We start from the raw sequence: 23853 nt of genomic DNA, 5'->3' as shown, positions 1-23853 counted from the left end.
TGAATGACGCTAATTGTCTTCTAAGCCTCATACTAGTAACTAGATGTGCTAGAGTAACTGCCATCAAACATATGTGATAAAGTTTAACACCACTGAGAAATTTTTTTAGCCCACTCTACTTTGCAGAAATTTTTTAAGTCGGCCACACTGCCACACCTCAGCAACTGAATCAAGTTAAAGTCCTGACTTTGACCATAGACATGAATACGTAGACGCCTCATTGAGCGGGTCGTCCTGTTGCTGCGATAAGTCACAGGGTCTGCCATATTGAATGTGGCTCAAATGGGGTCACATTTGAGCCACATTATGATCTGCTGAAGAGGAGAAATCATTGTTTAATCACTTACAGCAAGTCACTTAAATCCTTAAGCGCTATAGAAGCCACAGTTTTCTCTTCTTTCATTCTGAAATTCTGCATTAATTTTAAACAAGATGTAATGGGACACACCATAAAAAGATCTATCTTGTTCTCAGCAGTCCAGATGACCCTTTCCCTAAAGTGTTTTTGGCAAATATAAGGTCAGCCTTTTTTTTTTTATTTGGTCGTCTGTGGATTCTGGCAAGGAATTCTTTAATAGATGGCAGATTTTCCTTAGTCACTTTCTTATTGTTGAATCATGAATACTGAGCTGCAGTGCCATAGATGTTGTATTGGGTTCAAATTGGGCCTTCGAGGAGTAATCAATGGCCTATAGGGGGACACTACTGGGAAGGTTGATCAAAGTTCCATGTTTATTTGTGCTTCCATTGCATCTTAGAAATGCCTCTGTAATCTATTCCAGTTCAATAGATGCTAGAAAAAGTTCTATTGAATTTCTTTTGGTCTGTGCATGATCGATTGTCTTTGTTTTATGAAATATCTCTTAGCCTGCTTTATGTTGTCAGATATGCTCCTTATGTGATTTCTTAAATTTATTCAAGTCTGGCAGGATTCAGGACTCAAAAATGAACTGACCTTTTCAAAACATGTGGTAAATCACAGTTAAGCAATTATATAACAAGAAAGATGTACTGTATGTATACTAGGCTGGTTTGGATATCTTTTTCTCTTAATAAATGAGATAATCATTTAAAAACATCTTGTATTCATTAATTTTTGTAAGATAATAAAGCTTGTATGATCTGACCAAAATAGACGTGTCAGAAAAGCAAATATTTTAGGGGCAAATACTTTACTTTTTCAGTTACTTCAGTTTGCATTGTGGTGGCAGTCAGTGAGTCAGTCAGGGAATTAGACAGGATTCAATGTTAGACCACTTAACATGCTTTATTTCAGCATTCAAAATAATTAAAAACATCTCAGTTTATTATACATATACAAAATAGGTACAGATCTGATTTTTTCCCCATGGATGTGTCCTTCTAACTCACAAACTCTTTCTGATGCCTCTCCATCTGGGTGGTGATTAAAATCTCTGATTCTAATTTGTTGATGAGGAAAGTCACCTGTTCCACAAGAGAACAAGAAAATAAGTACAACAGATTCATAAATGAAGGGATGAAAAGTTGGAGTAGAAGCTGAATAGCAAAAAGAAAAGTTTTACTGCCACCATGATCAGACAGAAGAAGTTTGTCTCCTTCTGGGCATCAAGAATTAAAAGCTGTGGTTTCATTTTTAGCACCAAGAGGGCGCTGCCATGCCAGAATGTTTGTAACACTGCACAACAGTGGAGCCATACTGGATAGCCAACAGACCTCAAAGAAAAAAATAGCACCTTAAGTTTTAGTTCTGCTTCTGTTAAAAGTGTCAGTAAACCTCAACTACCCCACAGACCGCCACAATGAAAACAGGCTTCATTTCAAATACTCAGAGTCCTTTTAAAATGCTGGAATTTCTTTCATTTCTGAGGTAGCGATATTATCTTTTTCATAAAAGAGGTTTAAACTCATTTTTCTCTGCTGGTGTTTTTAATGCAATGGTTCTTAGGAAAAGAAAAAACAAAAACAAGATATCAATCACAAAACAAACAAATCACAACAGCAGTAAGAGGGGGATGTTGACCTTGCCAAGAGCAGGTGAAGCAGAGGAGGGCAGAACAACAAACACAAAGATGACTGTCAGTTTCACCGTTTATTCATCAACACCTGAAACGTGGTACAAACAATTGAATTCTGTCTGTTGTGACTGTCCGTTCATTCCTCAGAGCGCAGAGGTGTATAAAATACAAAAGTCAGTTTTGTATTTTTGTAAACTCCAGAGAGGCCTGGTTTGGCTAAAATAAGAGGGGAGGTTTTTTTTTTTTTTACACTTTACAGAGGCATATATTATTTTCTTGTTGCCAGTGAAACAAAATGTCTTCTCTACAGGATCCTTGGTGTTGGTGATGGCAAAAAACAAAGGAAAAAAAGTAAAAACAAAAAAACCAAACAAAAATAGTGGTCCCAAACACAGCGATGCAGATGCCACCACACCGCCACTGTCTTGTTTTTGTTCAAGTGCAGTTTTAGGCAAAGTAGACCATTGGAAACAAAGGCCAAGTGGAGATGTGTCGATTCAGGAGTGAAGGGTCAGAATTTTCAGGCAAATGACATTGCAAGAATCTTTTGGTGGGGTTTCTTTTTTGGGGAGAGATGACTGCTAGAAAAAATAAAACACACACACACGCACGCACACAACAACACTTTCAAGTCCAGATTTCTCTTTTTACAAGAAACAGACAGGTCCAACTTCAAGGCCAAACTCTTGGTCTGGAGCACCAACGTCCATAGGAGCAATATCAATGATGGGGAGGCGAGATGTTTTTGTTGTCTTATAGTCAATGACTGTCTTGCCCCATGTTCCGGTGTGTGACTGTGGGAAGAGAGGGATAGATGATAATTACTTTTAAAATATTAAAATGACTCACTCAACAACCACCCCTGCATGTTTGACCAGCTGCTCTTCTTATTGAAGAACTAGAAGTGAAAAGGAAAGTGTTTCTCACCGTGCATCCATCTTCCAGGACACTGTAGGTGAAACGGCTGTTGCCCTCAGCTCTGATCTCAATTTCATTGGAGCCCTGGAGAAGGAGGGACTTCTTGAGGTTGCCAGCAGCAGCGTCCATGTAGGCAATGCTGTTCTTGCAATGATAGGTGATGTTCTGGGATGCCTCAGTAGACATGAGACGCAAGAAGGTCAGCTGAATGTTGACATCCTCTGGCAGAGAACCCTCGCTGCCGTAATCGAACTGGGCAGGAAAGAGGAAAAAGAGTTACTGGCTAGATTTCCAAGTGGAAAGATTGAATTTGGTAAGAGAGGATAGAAAAGAGCTGGTGGAAAAAGCGGTACAGAAAATGCAGTTTGACGGAAGGTTAGGGAAAAGATCCAAAGAAAAATTCAGGTTGTGAGGGAGGGTTCTTTGCAGCATAAGGTTTCACCTGGAAGCCGTCATTCATAGCCTCTCCGAACCAGACGTGCTTCTTCTCCTTGATGTTCTTGCTCATGTACCAGTTCTTCTTTGCAACCTCAGGCTGAGTTGGTGTTATGCAGGTCTCTCCGGTGTCCATGTTGCAGTAGACCTTGATGGCATCCTGAGTGCAGCCCTGGTCAGGGTCAATCCAGTACTCACCTGAACAACAGAAAAAAAGGGTCAGTTCCTATTATTTTTGGAGAGGAACTACAGTCAGCATACATACAAACAATTGGTATTCCATGCTTTTATAAATATGGACTCACCACTCTTCCAGTCAGGGTGGCACATCTTAAGATCTCTGCAAGTTCTGGCAGGGTTCTTTCTGGTTCCGTCAGGGCTGCGGATCTGCTCAATCTGTTGACTAAGGCTCTTCAGGGTGCTGTCCACCTCCAGGTCGCGGTCACGGAGAACATTAGCGTCATCAGCACGGAACATGCGGAAGGGATCAGGGGCCTTCTCCTGGGTAATAAAACCAATTTCGAATCCACCACCGGGGGCACCAGGAGGTCCTGGGGGTCCTGGAGGTCCAGGAGGACCCTAACAAAGAAAGATGATTTGGTTAGTACATTAGTGATAAGTTCTGCTCATCCATCCATTATCTAAAGCGATGGGACAGGGTGTCTATCTCCAGTGGTCATCACGCGAGAGGCGGGCTACACCCCAGACGGGTCGCCAGTCTGTCACGGACAACACAGAGACAAACAGGACAAACAACCATGCACACACACACACACACACACACACACACACACACACACACACACACACACACACACACACACACACACACACACACGCACACACACACACACACACACACACACACCTAAGGAGAATTTAGAGAGATCAATCAACCTAACAGTCTTGTTTTTGAAGCCGGAGTACCTGGAGAGAACCCAGCATGCACAGGGAGAACATGCTAACTGCATGCAGAAAGACCCCAGGCTGGGATTTGAACCAAGAACCTTCAGTGTTACCAACTGTGCTGCTGTGCAGCCCACTGGTAAGTGGAAGGAGGAAAAGAAATTGATAGGAGGACTTACAGAAGGTCCCATCTCTCCAGAACGTCCACGGGGTCCAGGAGGTCCAGTGGGTCCAGGAAGACCAGACATACCGTCCTTACCTGGAGCACCAGCAGATCCAGCAGGACCCTGAGAAAAGTACAGAGAATAATTAGGAAAATATAATTCTACAAATAAGTAGAGAAAATATTAAAAGGATAATAGTAATAAACTGCTGATAGTTGAATGATAACTTACTCTGGGTCCAGCAGGTCCAGAAGAACCAGCAGGCCCAGCTTCTCCAGAGGATCCCTAGGAGTTCATAGAAAAAAATGTGGCTTAGAGGCTGATTCTGTGATTATACATTATATATTTTAGCATAGAAAAATCAGTATACATGTACATACAGGTGGTCCAGGAGGTCCCTGTTGGCCAGTAAATCCTCTGTGTCCCTTCATGCCTCTCTCTCCAGCCTCTCCGGTCTCTCCCTTGTCTCCACGAGCTCCAGCAGGTCCCTGAAAAGATGGATGGAGAAAATTAATTAATTTTACTTTTCTTTGTCCTCATATACTTAATTTCTTATTGGAGCAATTGTTCCTTACAGCAGGGCCACGAGGTCCAGCAGGGCCAGCAGAGCCAGCGGGGCCAGCAGACCCCTGAAACACAGAAACCTCAGTTTAACTTTGAGGCGAATGTCAAGACATGCCATCTTCATGCACATGTTAAAATGAAAAATTGAACCAATTGATAAGCATGGCGCAATTTTCACTCACAGTCTCTCCACGGTCACCAGACTTTCCAGCGGGTCCAACAGGTCCAGGGGCACCAGAGGGTCCGGGGGCACCAGGGGCTCCAGCAGCGCCACTCTCTCCACGGTCTCCCTACAACACAAACAGAAAATCAGATTCTTTCTACCAACCAAGATAAAACAAATGTTTCTCAGGACAGGAGTTATCAAACATTCTACAGCAACTAGATCCTTTGCTAGAAAGTTGTTCCATTACTTCTGACCCAAAGTCTGAAAATGGGGTTTCAGTTCTGTCTAATTTTGATTCTTTTTACCAGGCAAACAATCTGGTAGGCAGATTGTTCAGAAAGAAAAAAAGGTTCAAGGTCAATGATGCAATTGAAACTGGTGGGATTTCTCTGGTTTTTATCTAACTAGCATTATATGACAAACTGACTGTATCTCAACCTACTGTAATTATGATTAATTTAGGATTTATCTAATGAATTAATCTGAATTCAGATGTAATGAATCTGAATTAACCAAATTGACAGGAGTTGAATTAGGACTTGTATAACTGGATATGAACTCAATGACTGTTGTGTGCAAGCTCAATCATTCAACACATATCATGAACCTACCTTGGGTCCAGGAGCTCCATCTCGTCCAGATGGTCCTTCATTACCAGGGTTTCCCTATGATGCAAACAAAGCAACTCAACTATCAGCAGAACACTGAAGGTATGCATGTGCTAGACCATAAAATGGCCCAGAGCACTCCATTGACCGGGGGCCTTCATCCCACCTCACGTCCAGGTTCTCCAGGGGCACCAGCAAGACCAGGGGGTCCCATGGGTCCGGGAGGCCCACGCTCACCACCAGGGCCAGCAGATCCAGGCTTTCCAATTTCTCCCTGTTGAAGACACAATATGTAGACACATTACTAAACAATTCACGTGTAGTTATTAAGATATTTTTAGCTGCCTTTTGGAAGTTGCATAAAAAGAGATGCTTAGATTTATTGTTCTAGTTTTTTAAGATAAGGTAAATGGTTTGATTGTTTAGGAATTTTAGAGTCAAGATCAATCTACTTACTGCAGGCCCAGGGAGACCAGGGAAACCTCTCTCTCCTCTCTGTCCAGGCAGACCAACAATGCCACGTGCTCCAGCAATACCTTGGGGTCCAGGCAGACCGGGAGCTCCCTGAAGGTCACAGCAAAAGGAAGAATAGAGGTAAAGGTTAGAAACAAGCAACATCAAGAGTGAACAAATTATTTATGCAGCTAAACATGTGGAGATTTGATGTTGTCACATTGAGTTATTTGTTTTCACCTGACGGTGACCTTGATTGTTTTGAAAGTCTGTTACAGAGAAGCTTACTTACAGCAGCACCATCTGCACCAGGGCTTCCCTTCTCTCCAGGATTTCCTGGGGGTCCAGAAGCACCAATCTCACCAGGGCGACCAGCAGGTCCAGTCTCACCACGGTTTCCTTTGGGTCCCTCCTTGCCAGATGGTCCAGGAGGTCCAGGGGGACCAGAGTTTCCCTACATATTGGGGATAGGGGTCAATTGTAACGGTTCTGGAAAACCTGGACTTTTCATTATCAGAAACACAAAGTGAAAAAAAAAAAAGTTAAAACCTACAGCAGGGCCTGGAGGGCCAACTCTGCCAGCAGCTCCAGGGAAGCCTGTAGCACCCTAAGAAGAAAGATTGGTTAAATTAGCAAAGACTGAATCAAACCAATGCACTTGAACAAGTCAACTAAAACTAATGCCAGGCTAAAAAGTAATTTACAGAAGAAGACAAGAGTAATGACTTACAGGAGGTCCAGCTGCTCCACGGGTTCCCTTAGGACCAGTGTTTCCAACAGGACCCTAAGAAAACACAACACAACCTCAATCAAAATGCAAGAGTCTTTAGAAGATAAATAACACAAACCACAAATGAATGTGTCTTCAAACCTGAGGTCCGGGAGCACCAGTTGGTCCGGCAGCGCCTGGAGGTCCAGCATCTCCCTTAGCACCATTATCTCCAGACTCTCCCTTAGCACCAGGTTGTCCATCAGCACCCTGAGATTGAACAGTGGTGATTTGAAAAATAAAAAAAGTTTTAGAATAGTTTAGTGCAAAGTCACAAAGTGGAAAAAAAGACGAAACTAAATCAGCTAGTGCAAAAAACTTACAGGAGGTCCAGCAAATCCAGCAGGTCCAGGTGGTCCAGCTTCACCGCGCTCACCCTGTTACAGAGGAAGAATTATCAGTCAAGGTTTTGAGAATCCAGTGATTAGTTGGTACAAGTTGGGACAAGTTTTTGGGAGACAAGCAGATTTTACTAACAGGGGCTCCGCGGGCTCCAGCAGGGCCGACAAGTCCAGGGGCACCATTCTCTCCCTTGTCACCAGGAGCGCCAGCTGGGCCAGGAAGTCCAATTGGTCCAGTCAAACCACGGGGCCCATCTTTACCAGGTGCACCATCAGCACCCTTAGCTCCTTGGTCACCCTGGATTATTGGATGAAGAGGGTTTATCGGGTTTATCAATGCTAAATGTGTAAAAATGTTTGCAGCAAATCACATCACAACAATTTCTGTATTAGTGCATTAACACCAATCAAGCTATCATGACCTTCAGCGGGTGAAGAGCATAACTCTTTTGAGGTAAATGGAACAGTTAATGGATCATGTATATATGGCAGAAAGTGAACATTTTCTCTTCAAAATTGATGTGTTAGAAGCAGAAAAAATGAACAAATGTAAGGATTTGTTTGACAAATGTGTGACAACAACTACAGCAGTGTGAGGAAGTATTTGTCCCTTTCTGACTTTGTTTCTTTTCTTAGATGTCTGTCAAACTTCAGGTTGGGCAACCCTCAGCAGCAACAAGTGATAGAAAGCTTTTATGATAACTTGCATTGAGTCTTGTCCAGCTGTGGAGGAATTTTGGCCGACTCTTCTTTGCAGAATTGTCCTAAATCTGTCACAATGGGGGGTTTGGGTATGAATGGCCTTTTTAAAGTCATACCAAAGCATGGGAGACAATTAAGTTTAAGGTCAGGACTTTGATTAGGCCACTCCAAAGACTTCATCTGTTTTTTTTTTCAGCCTTTCGAGTGTTTTGGATCATTGTCCTGCTGCAGAACCCAAGTTGACATTCGAACATTCTCCTTTGGGATGTTTTGGTAGACAACAGTCTGTGATAAATGGAAGCTGCTTCCAAGTCCTGAAGCATCAACACAGTCCCAGACCATCACACTACCTCTACCATATTTTACTGTTCGTATGATGTTCTTTTGTTGAAATACGATGTTATTTTACACCAGATGTATTGGAACACACACCTTCCAAAGAGTTGGACTTTTGTCTAATCAGTCAACAGAATGATTTTCCAAAAGTCTCAGGATTATCAAGATGTTCTGGTAGAATTGAGATGAACCCTAAAGTTCTTTTTGCTGAGCAGTAGTTTTCATCTTGGAACTCTACCATGCAGACTATTTTTGCCCAATGCCTTTCTTATGGTGGAGGCATGAACTCTGACCTTAACTGAGGCAAGTGAGGCCAGATGTTCTTCGGATGTTGTTGTGGGAACTTTTGTCACCTCTTGGATGAGGCGACGTTTTGCTCTTGTGGTAATTTTGGTTGTCCTATTGGGAGCTTCATCACTGTTCTATGCTTTCTCCATGTGTGGATAACGGGTCTGTCTGGAGTACCAAAGCTTTAGAAATGTCTTTGCAACCCATTCCAGACTTATAGAGCTGAAATACTGTCCTTCTCATTTGTTTCTGAATGCCTTTGGATCTCTGCATGATGTCTAACTGTTGAGGATCTCTTGGTGTACTTCAATCAGGTCGTATTTAAGTGACATCTGGATAAAGAAGGTGCAGCAGTAACCAGTCCAGAGTGTGGCTACAAAAAGTGAACTCAGGTATGATAAACAGCATTATGTGCTGACAGAGGGGCAAACACTATTTTACACAAACCTATATTGGTTTCAATGTTTTTCTCCTATACTGACAAATCTCCTTTTAAAAATAATAAACATGCATTTTGTTTGCTTGTGTTATATTTGACTAATATTTAAAATGGTTAGATATTATGAAACATTGAAGTGTGTCAAACATTCAAAAAGTAGAAATCAGGAAGGAGCAAACATTGTTTCACATCACTCTATTTTGGGGATCCTAAGTTTCAGTGGTCAGTATCTGTCAACATGGACTAAGGAAGGATTGCAGTGAACCAGTGAAGGACGTCTGATGCACTTTGGAAGCAAAACCTGGCCTATGTGGTCCAAGGGGCTTTTGAGCTACTGTACCTTCAACTACTGAAGATAACTTATTACTGGTTTTCAAAGAAAGATTTCACAACACAAACTGCACTGGAAGTTGTGACATATGGGACTACACAGTCAGGACCAGTCTGGGGCCTATGTTACCTGGTGGACATGTATTATACATGATGAAATGTGATTGCAAATATTGGGAGTTATGGATAAATACTGTTGTGATCACTCACTCTGTCTCCTCTCAGTCCTGGAAGACCAGCAGCTCCGCGCTCACCAGGCATTCCCTGCAGTCCAGGAGGACCAACAGCTCCGGGAGCACCAGGGGCTCCAGGTTCTCCCTTAAGAGGAATGTAATAAACAACAATGAAGCAACAATGCCTGATATTTTCTTGAACTTGATTTTGTTTAAACTTTCAAATTTATTAAGTGATTGCAAATCTATACCTTAGCACCATCACTACCAGGAGAACCGGGGGATCCACGGGTGCCAGCGGGGCCAATGGGACCGGGGGCACCACGCTCACCGGGGAATCCTCTGTCGCCCTGAGGGGAAAGGTGGTAGAAAGTTAGATAAATGTCCAAATTAGATGGTGTGGCTCTTTTTGTAGAACACATTGGTCATAATAATCTGTTCTAACTATTGCTACCTCGCAAAAGTAATCTTTTAATATAACAGTTTTATTTAGAAACCAGTGTAAATCTCTAAAGATGCTTTAACCCCCCGACCCTCTCCCTCTCCAACCACCAATACAGGATTCTCCTAGGAGTGTATCATCGGTAAAAGAAACAATAGTGAGTAAAAGCTGCTTACTCTGGATCCAGCAAGACCTGCAGCTCCTGGCTCACCAGGCATACCCTAGACAAAAAAGATAGCAATAAGGAGGAAGCACTTTCACTTAGGAAAATGTATTAAAGCTATTGCATAAATCAATGTGCACCTGCTCTCCGGGCTTGCCACTCTCACCAACGGCTCCCTGAGGTCCAGGAAGCCCCTGGAATCCAGGGGACCCAGAAGGTCCTGCCTCTCCTCTCTCACCAGCAGGACCCTGGGGATGCAGAGAAATACATTGTTGTAATTTTTTGTTATTTTTTTATTCATGAAGAATTGGATGTTGGTGCAAAAGGAGGTGCAGAAGTGCATTACTTACAGAGGGACCTGGAGGACCTTGAGGACCAACTTCACCATCCTTTCCAGAAGCTCCCTGAAGACAAAGATGGCAGGTTTTCAAACAGACAGACACGGCTTCTCTGACTGGCCAGGAAGTGTTGTTAAAAATAAAAAAGGAGCAAAATATAAGCCTCTTACAGCAGCACCAGTGGGTCCCATGACTCCTCTCTCACCAGGCTTTCCAGCCTCACCCTAGTCACAAAAAAATAAAAGAAGCAACACAGAGAACATATATTAGTGGAGCAGTCCTCAGAAGTTCAAAATCCATAACAATGAGTGTAACAACGATATGTTTTTTCTTTTTAGACCATACTCACAGCAGCTCCCTTTGGTCCAGGAAATCCCATGACTCCAGGTTGACCTCTTGCTCCACCAGGGCCAGGGGGTCCAGGACGTCCATCTTGTCCAGGGGCTCCCTATGGAGATGAAATAACTTTACTTTACTTGAAAGACAAAAAGTGGGTGGTGGTTTGATAAGAATAACAGTGCAGGACATAAACCTACAGAAGCTCCCAGTTTGCCGTCAGGTCCAGGGCTGCCAGGGCTGCCAGTCATACCCTACAAAGCAAATGTTGGAAATCAGATGAGATGGCAATGTGGTGAAAGACTGGTACAGTCATACTTGTACAGAGACTCATCTGTACCTTAGCTCCAGGGAGACCAGGCTCACCAGTACGACCAGGCTCACCGGTGGAACCTTTAGGTCCAACAAGACCAGGAGCACCACGCTCGCCAGGGGCACCCTACGATAGCAGGTAGAAGGAAGAATAGAGCAGAGAAAATTTGTTATTACTACCTGGAATTATTTCAGATTTAAAACGGTTTCCTGTTGAGTTCTTCATTGTTTACTTACTTTGGGTCCAGCAGGGCCATCGGAACCAGGGAAACCACGGCCCCCAGGACCCCCCTATAGAGAGAATTTAAAACACAAACTTAGTCTGCTATGATTTTATTGAAGTCTTGGTTTAATAACTGATTAGACAAAAAAAAACTTATGTGATTGCTTTGGCTTTATGGTCACCTCTGGTGGAAGCAAAGATTGTAAATTGCCTGTATATGTATAGCATTCTATCTCCTCTAGAGGAGCCCAAAGCATTTCACACTACAGTCGGTCATTCACCCATTCACACACTGATGGTAGTGAGCTGCTGGATAGTAGCCACAGCTGCTCTGCGACAGTCTGACAGAACCAGGCTCTCATCAACACCACTGGCCTGACTGACCAGCACCATCAAGTAAGACCAGTGAAGTGACTTTGTAGCTGAGACAGCTAGAGAGGAGATTCAAACTGGCAACCCACAGGTTACAGGACAAACTCCTACCTCCTAAATCACCATCGCCTTAAAGAGGCAATTTTTTTCTAAAACAGAAAATTCTGCTTTGTTGGTCCAGAGGATCCTACATGGGATTCTCCTCGTTGACATATTCCAAACTCATCTTAAAATTGTTGGTAAAATTACAAATATTTAGAAGAAATGCATACACGCTCTCCAGGGGCTCCACGGGCACCTGCAGCACCGGGTTCTCCTCTGGATCCTCTTTTGCCCTCCTCACCAGCAGGTCCTGGGGGTCCCTGAACACCTGTAGCACCCTGTGAAAAACAAAAGATACAAATTAATTGGAATCAGAGATTAAGTACCTGGAGAACAAGTCAAAAGTGTTACTCTGTGGATATCTCAGTGAACTTACAGCCTCTCCCTTTGCACCAGGCTCTCCCTTGAATCCTGGGGCACCAACTTCACCCTGAAAGACACGTTCAAATTTGAAGGACATTTAGAAAGGAACAACAAATCAGTGTTTATTAGAGGATTTCTTTCTTTGTTGTTTCCCTGTGTTTACATTTCAAACACAAACACAGATTAATGGCAACACAAAGCAACAATATAATTATTTATTTTAGTAGGCACATAAATATATTTGATTTGTTTTGTTTTTTAGAGCTGTACTTACAGTATTACCCTTGGATCCAGGGGCACCAGCTGCACCCTGTGGTCCTGGAGGTCCACGTGGTCCAGGGAAACCAGGAGATCCAGCAACACCAGGGGCACCCTGCAGGGGGCAGCACACAGCCACAAAACACAGTCACATCCTCACGTCTGGTTTTTTCAACTTGACTTTAACGGTTGTTAAAACAGTAGAGCTACGGGAGCTTTTCAGGTCCCCTTCATGAATGTTTACAGCAAACAAAATGCATATATATATATATATATATATATATATATATATATATATATATATATATAAGCATTAAAGGTCCAGTGTGCAGAATGTAATGCCATCTTGTGGTCAGAAATGCACTTTGCAATTAGTCCAATATATATATATATATATGTATATATATATATATATATATATATATACAGTACGGACCAAAAGTTTGGACACACCTTTTAATTCAATGAGTTTCCTTTATTTTCATGACTATTGACATTGTAGATTCACACTGAAGGCATCAAAACTATGAATATTACATGTGGAAATATGCACTAAACAAAAAAGTGTAAAACAACTGAAAATAGCCCTTATATTCTAGTTTCTTCAAAGTAGCAACCTTTTGCTGTGATTACTGCTTTGCACACACACTGCATTTTCTTGATGAGCTTCAAGAGGTAGTCACCTGAAATGGTTTTCACTTCATAGGTCAACCTGTCCTGTCAGGTTAATAAGTGGGATTTCCTGCCTTATAAATAGTCATGAAAATAAAGAAAACCCATTGAATTAGAAGGTGTGTCCAAACCTTTGGTCTGTACTGTATATATAGTTTATATTTTTTGTTTTTAGAAATACACTTACAGGGCCTCCCTTAGCACCAGAGGCTCCATCAGCTCCAGGGTTTCCCTGAGGAGGAAAAAGAAAAAATCCTTACTACTATAGTTAGAATAAGACAAAATACATTAAAAGTAACTTTTTTGTAATTTTGTTTTAAACAAGCACCAGAAGTTTTATTTTGCCTAAATTAGTTTGTACTGCTTAAAACATTTTGATTATTCATTTTTAAAGCTCTGTTGTAAAGTTAGAGCTTCAAACTTACAGAAGGTCCAGCTGGGCCAGCGGGTCCAGGGTTACCAGGTTCTCCACGAGCTCCAGCAGGGCCCTCAGGTCCACGTGCACCCTGTGCTCCAACATCACCCTGGGAGACAAAAAACCAAAACCAAGACTTAGTTGTAATAGTTGGATGTGAAAGCTTTGGTTGAAATCTAAAACATTAACATAAATATGCTTAATTAGGTAGACTCCCAAATGAAACACTAAACTGTTATTACCAGTGTGAAACAGTGAATTTTCTTTTCTTTATTTTTTTTTTTTACCTTGGGCCCGGGGCCACCTGGGAATCCTGGAGGTCCAGCAGGACCAGTGGGACCCTGAAAGCAAACGAATGGGATTTCAGACAAAAATCAGGTCTTCTTTTCAGTTTTCTGTAATCATAGCTCAAACAATAAAGCTCCTCTAGTTTGGTAGATTTACTCAACATAGTAAAATATAAGCATTAAAGGTCCAGTGTGCAGAATGTAATGCCATCTTGTGGTCAGAAATGCACTTTGCAATTAGTCCAATGCACCTCCCCCAATTAACTTCAAATTATAGCAAATAATTTGAAGGTACAAACTTGCTCGAAAAATAAGTTTGTCCCTTCTGGATTCCTGTTGAAGCATATCATTGCATAGAATCAGCATAGAATGCCTACATTAAATTGTGATTGCAAATACAGAATATGCAGCTGCAATGTTAATGTAAATAGTGTATTTCACTAGTGTGTTTCAATATTATTTTCAGAACTTAGTCATAAAAAAAGCACTTCAACTCAACTATCAGAGAATCAAAGACATACTGGAGGTCCAGCAGCACCAGCAGCACCATCGTTACCACGGGCTCCCTGCAGGAGTCAGACGGACAGACAGACATAATTGGTTGGTGTATGACTCAGCAAATTATAGCTTAGACTGTATATGCATGGACTTACAGCAGCTCCAGAAGGACCTGCGCGACCCCTCTCACCAGGCAGACCACGGGGCCCCTAAAGGTATACAATTCAACATGCATTTAGTTGCAGTCAGTCAAAGGTTGAGGTGAAGTCCAGGTAGAATTGTAATAAAAAGATTTTTTTCACTTGCCATAGCACCAGGAGTTCCATTCTCACCAGGGGCTCCAGCCTCTCCCTAAAATGAGGAGAGAGAGAGAGAGAGAGGGAAGAATGTGAAAGGACATCAACAGAACAATCAATCTTAATGCTAAAATAAATAATTACAAATAATGTAACTATCACAAATGAGTGTGCAGGTTAAGCAGAGTGCTACAGCTAATGGCTACTAACATAATGGCTAATGGCTACTAATGGCTACTGTCTGTTGTATTCTTTAATCTCTTTTTTTGATTTGAACTATTAGTGAATGACCTGTTAGTAAACTTAATCCTTAGTCACCCTGAGCCAAATTTCAGTTTTGTCTTTCTTGGCACATATGTTAAATAACATCTTTAAAGATGGTGCCTGAAAGTTGTGAAGCTGCAAAACATTCCATTTTCAGATAAAGAAGGTCCACAGCATGCCCATGTATTGTCAACTTAGCTGAGAACTGAAGTTTACAGAATGTAAAGATTATTTTACATTCCTTATAAAAACATGACTGTGGACCTCTCGCCCTTTGACTTCTGGAGATAGGCACCAGCACCCCTTAAAACTCCACCAGGGGTAAGTGTAAAATAATGGATGGATGGATATAAAAATGCAAAAACTAGAAAGGTACATTATTAGGCTAAGTGTGGAGAGGACATCTCACTGCAAGTTTAATTTTCAATATTTTCATTTGCTGGTAGCAAAAGGCAAAGACTGACCAAATTGTTATGGAAAAAAAGATGTTTGAAAAAGTCATGTTTTTTTTTTAACTCAGATATAACAATCATATTGTAGCACCAATAAAGTAATTTCCAAAGAACCTTTTGTGAACATGAACATGCACCAAGTGACCAATTGAACGTGTCCTACCATTGGTCCAGGCACAGGCATAACAGGGGACTTCTCAGCATAATCACACATTTGTATTTCTCATTGTTTGTGTTTTTTAGTCAGTGTTACTTCAATCATGAATAACTACATATAAAATGATGCTTTGCTATGTTGTTTTGTTGACAACAGAAAAATCAATCAGTTCTTCCTGTGCTCTGAGAGGCACAGTGCTGTAGCACCGCTCTGATGCAGTGGGACAGAGCGGTGCAAAGCAGGAGGAGAGGAACATCACAGGGTGCCAAATGTTTACACAAAATTGAGTTCAGGGGCACCAAATTCTGGATATTTAATTCATGTCAAATTCTACTTCTTTTATGCCTAAAGGATCTGATATATCGGCATTAAAGGGGCAGTATTATGTATAGTGGCATCTTATAGCACAATCAAGTAACTATGATACCTCCAGTTGTTATAAAAATGCTACATTTAATAAATATCATTCAAAAGAAATTTGAGCTTGTATTTTAACACCTTGTTACTAGGTCTCCTTCTCTTGAAAAAAATCCTGCTCTTTCTGAAACTCCACCTTTGGGAAGTCATCACAACATGGCTCCTCTGTTAACCCTTTCACAATGTTTTTACCAGCATTACACTGATAATGACAGATGTGAAGCTTCACAAGGTGTTTGCTAATTGCTGCTGGCTAGTCTGAAGGAGCTGAGTGGGGAAGTCGCTGGGGAGGCAGAAACTCCGAGGAAGAGCAGCACCTCGATAACAGAAGGAGCTGTCCCTCAGTCCCCCCCTGGCGTTTTGCACAGCTGAATGGTTGCCACTGGAGAATAAAAGATTTCTCCAACACGCATGAAATAATAAGGCAACTCTTCGGGTATGTGTTTGATGAGGGAATAACATAAAAACATGATGTAAAGCCCAAAAAAATATATTTTACATAATACTGCCTCTTTAACATTGGTTTTGGTCATTTTTTTAACATATTGGTATCAGTCCCATAAGTGAAACTTGGCTGATATTAACATCCAGCATTTATGTTTATCTTGTTGTTTGTGTTTTGGAGGGGTTGGCCATGTGTTTGTTTGGGCATGAGACAGTGATAGTACTGCAGCACATTGTGGTCAGTTCTTTTCCTTGTGTCAAAGGGAAATAGGTTGACAAACATTGATTATCACAATTATGACAGCAATATTAATGTCACATATGATAACTGGCCAAATGTTTCTATCTATGCAGTAATCACTCTAGTGAGCCTTAATAAAATATGTAACAACCCATTTAAAAGCCATTCTATTACTGAGATCAGCTAGCCAGGTTGTCCTTTTATATCTGCTGGAATTTCTGGAAATTAAATGACCAGCTATCGTTCAACTATACTCACTATTTTGTTATATTGACTCTGTTTCCCACTTAAGCTACCCATGCATTGCTACAATTTATGTTAACATTTATTGAAATGAAACTTTGGACATCAAGTGAAAAAATGAGATAGTGGAAACATTTAGTCACCTTGGGTCCAGCAGGGCCAGTGTCTCCTTTAGCACCATCCAGACCGCTGAATCCCTGAAGGCCAAGAGAGAAACATAAAGATGAAGTTCCTCTTCATGAGATCTTCTCAGCTTTGGATGAATGGGATGATACAAAATGGCTTTAGCTCACTCTGTGACCCTTGATTCCGGGAAGTCCGGGGGTTCCTGGGAAACCACGAGCACCCTGGGGAAAAAAGAAAAGAAAACAAGGGACAGTTTAAGTTAAACTCTGCTGTGCTCTTGGTTTAGATTTACACATTTACTCAAAAACATGTTTGATCAGTGAAGTACCTGTGGACCAGAAGGTCCCCGCTCACCACCACGACCAGGTTTGCCAGCCTCACCCTGTCGACATACAAAGTTAAGATATAATTACAAATCCACTTTAATCACTATGCTTTGATTCAAAGTGATGTTTCCTCAGGAACTGAAAAATACAAGCTGACCACTTACATCCTCTCCGTTCTTTCCTGGAGGTCCTGCAGGTCCGCGTGGCCCCATGGGACCCTGATTAAAAGATAAAGAGAGTTATGTGGGCTGTGGACGAGTTAGGTGAAAAGGTTTTGTGTATTTTCAACACTCACGGGGGCTCCAGCCTCTCCAGGCTCACCAGGATGGCCATTGGGTCCTGGAGGTCCCTGTAGGAGGAGACAGAACCTCAAATATCATCACAACTGAACTGACCATTTTTTCTTTGATTCTGAATCTGAATTCTACAGGTTATAAAAAATTACACTTCTTGTATAACAAAATCATCCTGAATAACTTCAGCTGCTCTGACACCATAGCTGGCCATGGGCTTCTTGAATTGGTATCAGAAAGTGATCCACAGGCTTAAAATGACAGATTAAAAATTTCGCTTCAAACTGACCATAATTCTGTTGAAGTTAACACAGGAAATCTGACAACCCTAATAATTCAAGGGTTAAACTAAATCCATTTTTACTATAGAATTCTTTAAGTGAAATACCTAACAAGTATAATCAGGAAACAGTGAACTGAGTACTATAATATGCTTAATAACATATATTAAAATTCACAAATTTCCAGGCTGAATTTGCTAGATTAAGCTGAGACTAGATACATGTGGTTTATGGGACAAGTTGTTAAATTTAGAAACAGCTCAATGCAGTCAGGCAATCGGTGTTAACATTACAATCATGTCACTGGAAGGAAGAAAATTATCCACTTACACTTTGACCTTGAGCTCCAGTAGGTCCACGGGGTCCCATTGGGCCCTGTTAGTCAAACATGGGCAGAAGTCAGAAACAGCGCCATCTTAAATCACAGGAAAATAATAGACATGTAGAAGGGTGAACATGCCCTACCATTGGTCCAGGCACAGGCATAGCAGGGGATTTCTCATCATAACCACCAGACATCTGAGGGGAGAAGTTCTGAAGCACAAAAAGAAAACAGACATGTCCTTCAAGAGACATTTACCAAGCAATCACATATTACATACATTGAGCAAGGGTTATGTTTAACAGGAACTTTCATAGAGCCTTAAAACAACACCAAGACCTGCCCTTAATGTAACCCTTTGGTGAGATTTACTTCCTATGATATGAAAGCTTTAGTTTAAAGAGTTTTATGATTATTTTGTTATTTCAGAACAGCTAAAAGTAAAAAAATAATATAAACCTGGACAACAGGTTAGTCCAAGTCTAGTTAGTCACCATTAAGTGTCCTGTTAACTGTACTTTTCAAACAAGATCAGGCATTAGCTGTTAGCTTAGCTCAGTATGATTTTTATATTAAAAGAATGTTTTAGGTTAATAAAAATGAATACGGTAGATGTTATCAGATGCTAAGCATGTCAAACATGCTAAGCTTTATTGAATTTCCACTTCAATAAAGTAGAAATTATTTTTAAGTTTACATAAGTAAACTAAAAAATATTTTTGCAAAACCCATCAACTGTGTGAGGCAAATGCAAAGTTAAAAATTGGCTCCAAACAAATAATATGTACCAATAGATTTATTAGGGGAATTATAAGTTGCAGAAATTTTATATTAGCTGTAGGATATTATCTCCGAATTTTACATAAAATTCAAAGGTTTGTTGACTTGATATGGCCCTTGAGAATCAAATTTGAATTTAAAGTCAGATTGTGAAACTGATGTAGCAACTCACAGATTGCTGTTGATTTGTATTATCTTATTTGTAATAATAATAATAATAATAATAATAATAATAATAATATTGGTCGTAAAAATTCAAGTATCTTCTCATCCTTTCCTGGCAAGCTATTTTCTCACAGGTGCATCATCCAACCTTTTGACCCAAGATCAAAACTAATGAGATTTGAGTCTGAAAATCTCATTAGTTCAATTTTATGATAGACCACAAAGCTGAAAATATGCCCAAGTTTTACCAAGAAAATTATATTTTCTGCAATTTTAGGCTTGCTTAAATGTTTCTCACAAACATTTAAACATTTTGAAAATATGGCATCAAGATCAATTGGATGTGAAGATATAATTTTTGCTGTGGTAAAAGTAAATTAGTAATTTATGTTTTCTGATATCAGCAGGTCCACTCAAACATTTCATCTGGGCTTGTTCCTCCAACCCTGATTGGCTCTTTACAATCTGAACCCAAACATAGCCAAGTACAGAAATTTACACGAAAAAATAACAACTTACTCCACCAAGACCAGGGGGTCCGGGAGGGCCGGGAGGTCCTGGCATACCAGGTTGGCCATCCAGGCCATCTCTACCAGGGGGGCCAGGAGGGCCCTAAAGGAAATTAAAGAAATGTCAAACTTCAGGGCATGTGTGTCACTTAAAAGCCATCATTACAAAGACAAGCACAGTTACCTGAAGACTCCTTATTTTAAATATGTTTAGTATTGGATATTTGATTGTATTGTGTAATCTGGTGTCCTTTATAATCACAGAGAACTTCCTAAAATTGGACTTCTCAACACTAATGACCATGAAACCGGCCACAAAAAGATAAGCTGTGGTCAATGTGACATCACCATACAGGAAGTGGATATGCTGACTCTGCATGAGAATTCTAAAATTTCACTTAAGGAGTGTGTTGCGCATAACCTATTAATGATCCACATCAAAGCGTAATGGATGACAACTTCAGCTAAATGAATAATATTTGAAGATGTTTTAGATTGCCCATTATGCTAATTCAGATTAAGCTTCTTTCAGACCGAGCATGCCTAGGTGCTTAGCCAGGATAAAGCTAGTTGGGTTGTTAGCTGCATCAAATTGAATAAAATGGACGAATGCGATTTGCTTTATGGTTTTAAAAGTCATAATGTTTTATGCATGAAATAAGTTTTGATGAAGTAACAATTGAAACAAAAACAAAAAGCAACTTCTTATTCTTAGCATTCTTAAAAACAAGATCAAAGTAAAAATTACCTCAAGGTTTTTTCTTGACAAAAACACAAACACCTCATGTACTGATACTTTTGTTTACCCAACTACTAATGTTTTCATCAAGCAGGTCATTTGTTTTCTACTAGCAATGCTAGAATCAAGGGAAGATAGCTCCATGTGGTAAAAATGCACTCACAGCTTTTAGTTCATGTTTTAGCATGCATGTTATAAATGTAATGATATTTTACCACTTCTTACATCACAAAAAGAAGCTACAACCACCAAGTGACTAATACTCTTGCTAAATGCTCCTACATTTTTAAATCTTACTTCCTCATCCACTTAAAATAGAAAAGATGTAATTCTGCTGCTTTGTTGATAAGACCCGTTTAACTCCAGCAAAAACACACAGGACTCTGGTCACAGTGCCAGAACTTCTTCACACTAATAAAATTTAACAAAACTGGAAGCACATCCACAGAAGAATAAAAAGTGAATTTACCCGCTCTCCCTTGGGTCCACTGTCTCCCTTGGGTCCCTGTAGGCAAAAACATCAAAAATAGTCTTCATGTAAAGATAAAGGTACTGATATGATCACATTAACAATCATGTACTGATTACTATTATACTACACATCATTGATCTGTACAAATAATATGAATAGAATGATATGAATATTAATGTTCACTTTATTATTATTATACCTACTAATCATCTCACTTCAGTCCAGTTTATGACCACTTTCGTTCAATACAAGCAGTTCACAACAGAAGGATTTTCATGGCACCTAGTAGACTAAACAAATAACTAAAAATGCCAACAAGTTCTGAATGTAAAGAAATTTTTATTTACCTCAACCTGAGCAGACTGGTAGCCTGTAAAGGAGAAACACACAATTTCAAACTTGTAGAAAAAAAAAAAAAAAAAAATAGATGTGTTGCAGAAAATATAAAGATGTAAAGATAAGCTAGGCGTTAAAAGTAAACATTTTTTTCTTCATGTTTTGTGCACAGAAAATAATAGAATCAAAGTTATGAAAAAGTAACCCAGAAGATATACAAGTGAAATACCGTCATCGGGGCAGATGGGGCAGCACTCGCCCTGGGGGACAATGGGATTGAGGCAGTCAATTGGGTCTTGGCATAGAACCTCATCACACAGCACAGTTCCGCTGTCACACACACAGATTTGACATGGCTCTGGTTTCCACACGTCCCGGTCCGCAAACACCTGACCTTCAAGGGTGCAGCTGGCACCTGTGCCTGAAGGGGGGCAACAGAGAGAGGGATGTCAAATAGACATGCATGTGCGGGAGCAACAAAACAGAAAATGTAAAGTAAAAAATATGGTTGTGAATGAATATAAAATTACATTAAAATACAAAATGTAAACTAAATACTCTGGAGATTAATTTTTATATCTAGATTCCATTAGAATTGCTTGAATTTGTATATAATGAGGCATCTGACCTGACAACACCTTAAATTCTAGTTTTCTCTATCCTTTTATGTAAATGTTTCTAATATTAGCAAAAATATATATTGTTATTTTGTATAAATTCAGTGCTTAGCAGCGGCTCTGACAACGTTCTGTGTGGAACTGAAACAGACCCGGGTTAGGGGTGACTGAGAGGACACAGTCTGCCTGCAGATGTAGAGCAAAAATTAAAAACCTTCAAATACATTTTTATCTTCACTGAAAAGCGAGTTAGCGTCCCATCTTAGTGGTGGGAATCTGACTTCTTAGCACAATGTTAACCCTGAATGCACTTTTTGAGTGAATATAAATCTTGTGTAGTGCCAAAGTTCTGAGCTCAGAGGGAGAAAAACAGCAATGCTGTAGATGCCTGGTTTGGCAGCAGCTGCTGGAAACTCTGCACATGTGTTTGCAATTAAAGGAACGCAGACAAAAAAAGAGTGGAAAGAAAGTGAAGAAAACGAGGAGGCGGGTGTGAGAGGGGGGTGGACGTGGCAGCCAGATGTTACTGCAGTCACAGAGAGGAGCCTCTGGATGTCGCTGTGAGATCGCTCTTAGTGTCAAAGTACATCTGCTTCAAAAAGGCTGCTGAATCCTTTCCAGATGAAAGGAACATCTGGAAAAACTGAATATCAACTCCATAGTTGCGGTCCCCAGAGTTGATTTGGTTTTCTTTGTCTTGTCAGAAGATTCAATTTCTTACAGTCCTTCATGATGCCTTTTCAATATCAAAATAGCTGTAGATTTTTGCAGATGGAAGATGTTTATATCTAGTCAGGGGCAAGATTGAATCTGTTTCTCACCTCTTGATTTTCCTTTGGGAATATTCTCATTATGTTGGCTGCAGTTCACCTGTCTGACTTAAAAGCTGGCCTCAGGCTGTGACTAACACTGCCACATCAATCAGGTCTCAGACAAATTTCACATCTCTGACGCATTTAAAGGAAATCGAGCAGCAAATTTAAAGCTGGTAAAAGGAGAGAAATTAAAAAAACGTTATTTGTGTCTTACAAATATTCACTTTTGAAGGCCCTGTAAATGTCATCTGTGCGATGGGATTTCTTCTTTAAAAAGAATGGCCTGGAGAAAAGTCTGCAAAAAACTTGCAGCAACTTGCTCTGCATGCATGCTGGGAACATGGAGGGGAAGAGAGTGCTACACTAGAACAAAGAGAAGGAGAGAGGGAGGCCTTCCTGGGATGCCCAATGGATTACGTACACCCTGTTCTGTCTATCTCAGAAGACAACAAACTTTCAATGATCTAATGTCTAAATCATTTTGTTTTCTCCTCTTCTCTTCCTAAGATCTCAGCAGCCGTCCAGTCATGAAGACAAAATCCATCCTTTTTTTTAAAAAAAGGGAGAAAAGCGTTGAGAACCTCCGACAAACTGATGAAACTTACGGTCGTCCTCGCCCTGCGCCCTGGCCAGGAGCACCGTGGCGCTGAGCAGCAGCACCAGCCGCAAATCCACAAAGCTGAACATGTCTAGATGCCACCAGACATGTAGACTCTTTGAGGCAAGAGAGGAAAAAAAAGTTGGGGATGTTTTCTCTTTCTGCTACACTCCACTCATACAGGGGTGTTTGGGGTAGGATCCGTGCGTCTGTCCAAAGTCCTCCTGACCCCAGCAGAAAACTCCCTACTGCCTGCACTCATTTTCCAGCAGAGCTTTTATATGGGAGCCCAAAGAACTGGGAGGTACTGGGTCTGGACCGACTAAGGGGGGACGCACCCTCATTACCCTGCTGCTGCTCACGTTTAGGGAAGACAAGAAAGGACACCTCCTTCAAAGGAAAAAAAAGAGACAGAGGGAAAAAACAGCAGGTCCCTCCTTCCATAATTGCAGAGCCTGTCTGGGTCTGAAGAAAGGGGGGGCTCTGAGAAAGGGAGTAACTTGAGCCATATGAGCGTTGGAGGGTCGGAGGTGGATTTTCATCTTCAGCAACCCGGCATTTTATCCAGAGTTCTGTTTGGTTGTGGTCTA

General features: G+C 40.8%; 1 protein-coding gene across 2 annotated transcripts; it reads right to left on the bottom strand.

Moving 5' to 3' along the window:
• Positions 1 to 1248: 1248 nt before the first annotated feature.
• Positions 1249 to 23523, bottom strand: col1a1a (collagen, type I, alpha 1a). 2 transcript variants are annotated; one of them, XM_028022436.1, is made up of 49 exons: positions 23271 to 23523; positions 21463 to 21654; positions 21245 to 21267; positions 20895 to 20930; positions 19697 to 19789; positions 18376 to 18444; positions 18241 to 18285; positions 17632 to 17685; positions 17501 to 17554; positions 17339 to 17392; positions 17178 to 17231; positions 17028 to 17081; positions 14677 to 14721; positions 14526 to 14579; positions 14394 to 14438; positions 13873 to 13926; positions 13596 to 13694; positions 13358 to 13402; positions 12515 to 12613; positions 12254 to 12307; positions 12048 to 12155; positions 11418 to 11471; positions 11209 to 11307; positions 11069 to 11122; positions 10882 to 10980; positions 10703 to 10756; positions 10545 to 10598; positions 10335 to 10442; positions 10208 to 10252; positions 9841 to 9939; positions 9627 to 9734; positions 7458 to 7619; positions 7304 to 7357; positions 7083 to 7190; positions 6942 to 6995; positions 6765 to 6818; positions 6504 to 6665; positions 6215 to 6322; positions 5925 to 6032; positions 5762 to 5815; positions 5167 to 5274; positions 4996 to 5049; positions 4801 to 4908; positions 4652 to 4705; positions 4436 to 4543; positions 3656 to 3929; positions 3358 to 3548; positions 2925 to 3167; positions 1249 to 2791 (listed from the first exon to the last, which is right to left on the bottom strand). In XM_028022436.1, the coding sequence occupies exons 1-49, from the start codon at positions 23350 to 23352 to the stop codon at positions 2645 to 2647; spliced, it is 4338 nt and encodes a 1445-aa protein (XP_027878237.1). In that variant the 5' UTR covers positions 23353 to 23523; the 3' UTR covers positions 1249 to 2644. The 2 variants fall into 2 exon arrangements, with proteins under 2 accessions (XP_027878237.1, XP_027878238.1); XM_028022437.1 differs by lacking the exons at positions 6942 to 6995; positions 7083 to 7190.
• Between the last annotated feature and the right edge of the window lie 330 nt (positions 23524 to 23853).

Source organism: Xiphophorus couchianus, chromosome 7 (genome assembly GCF_001444195.1).
Source record: "Xiphophorus couchianus chromosome 7, X_couchianus-1.0, whole genome shotgun sequence".
NCBI lineage: Eukaryota > Metazoa > Chordata > Actinopteri > Cyprinodontiformes > Poeciliidae > Xiphophorus > Xiphophorus couchianus.
The sequence above is the reverse complement of the archived record's forward strand: the minus strand, read 5'-3'. Positions and strand labels throughout refer to the sequence as shown.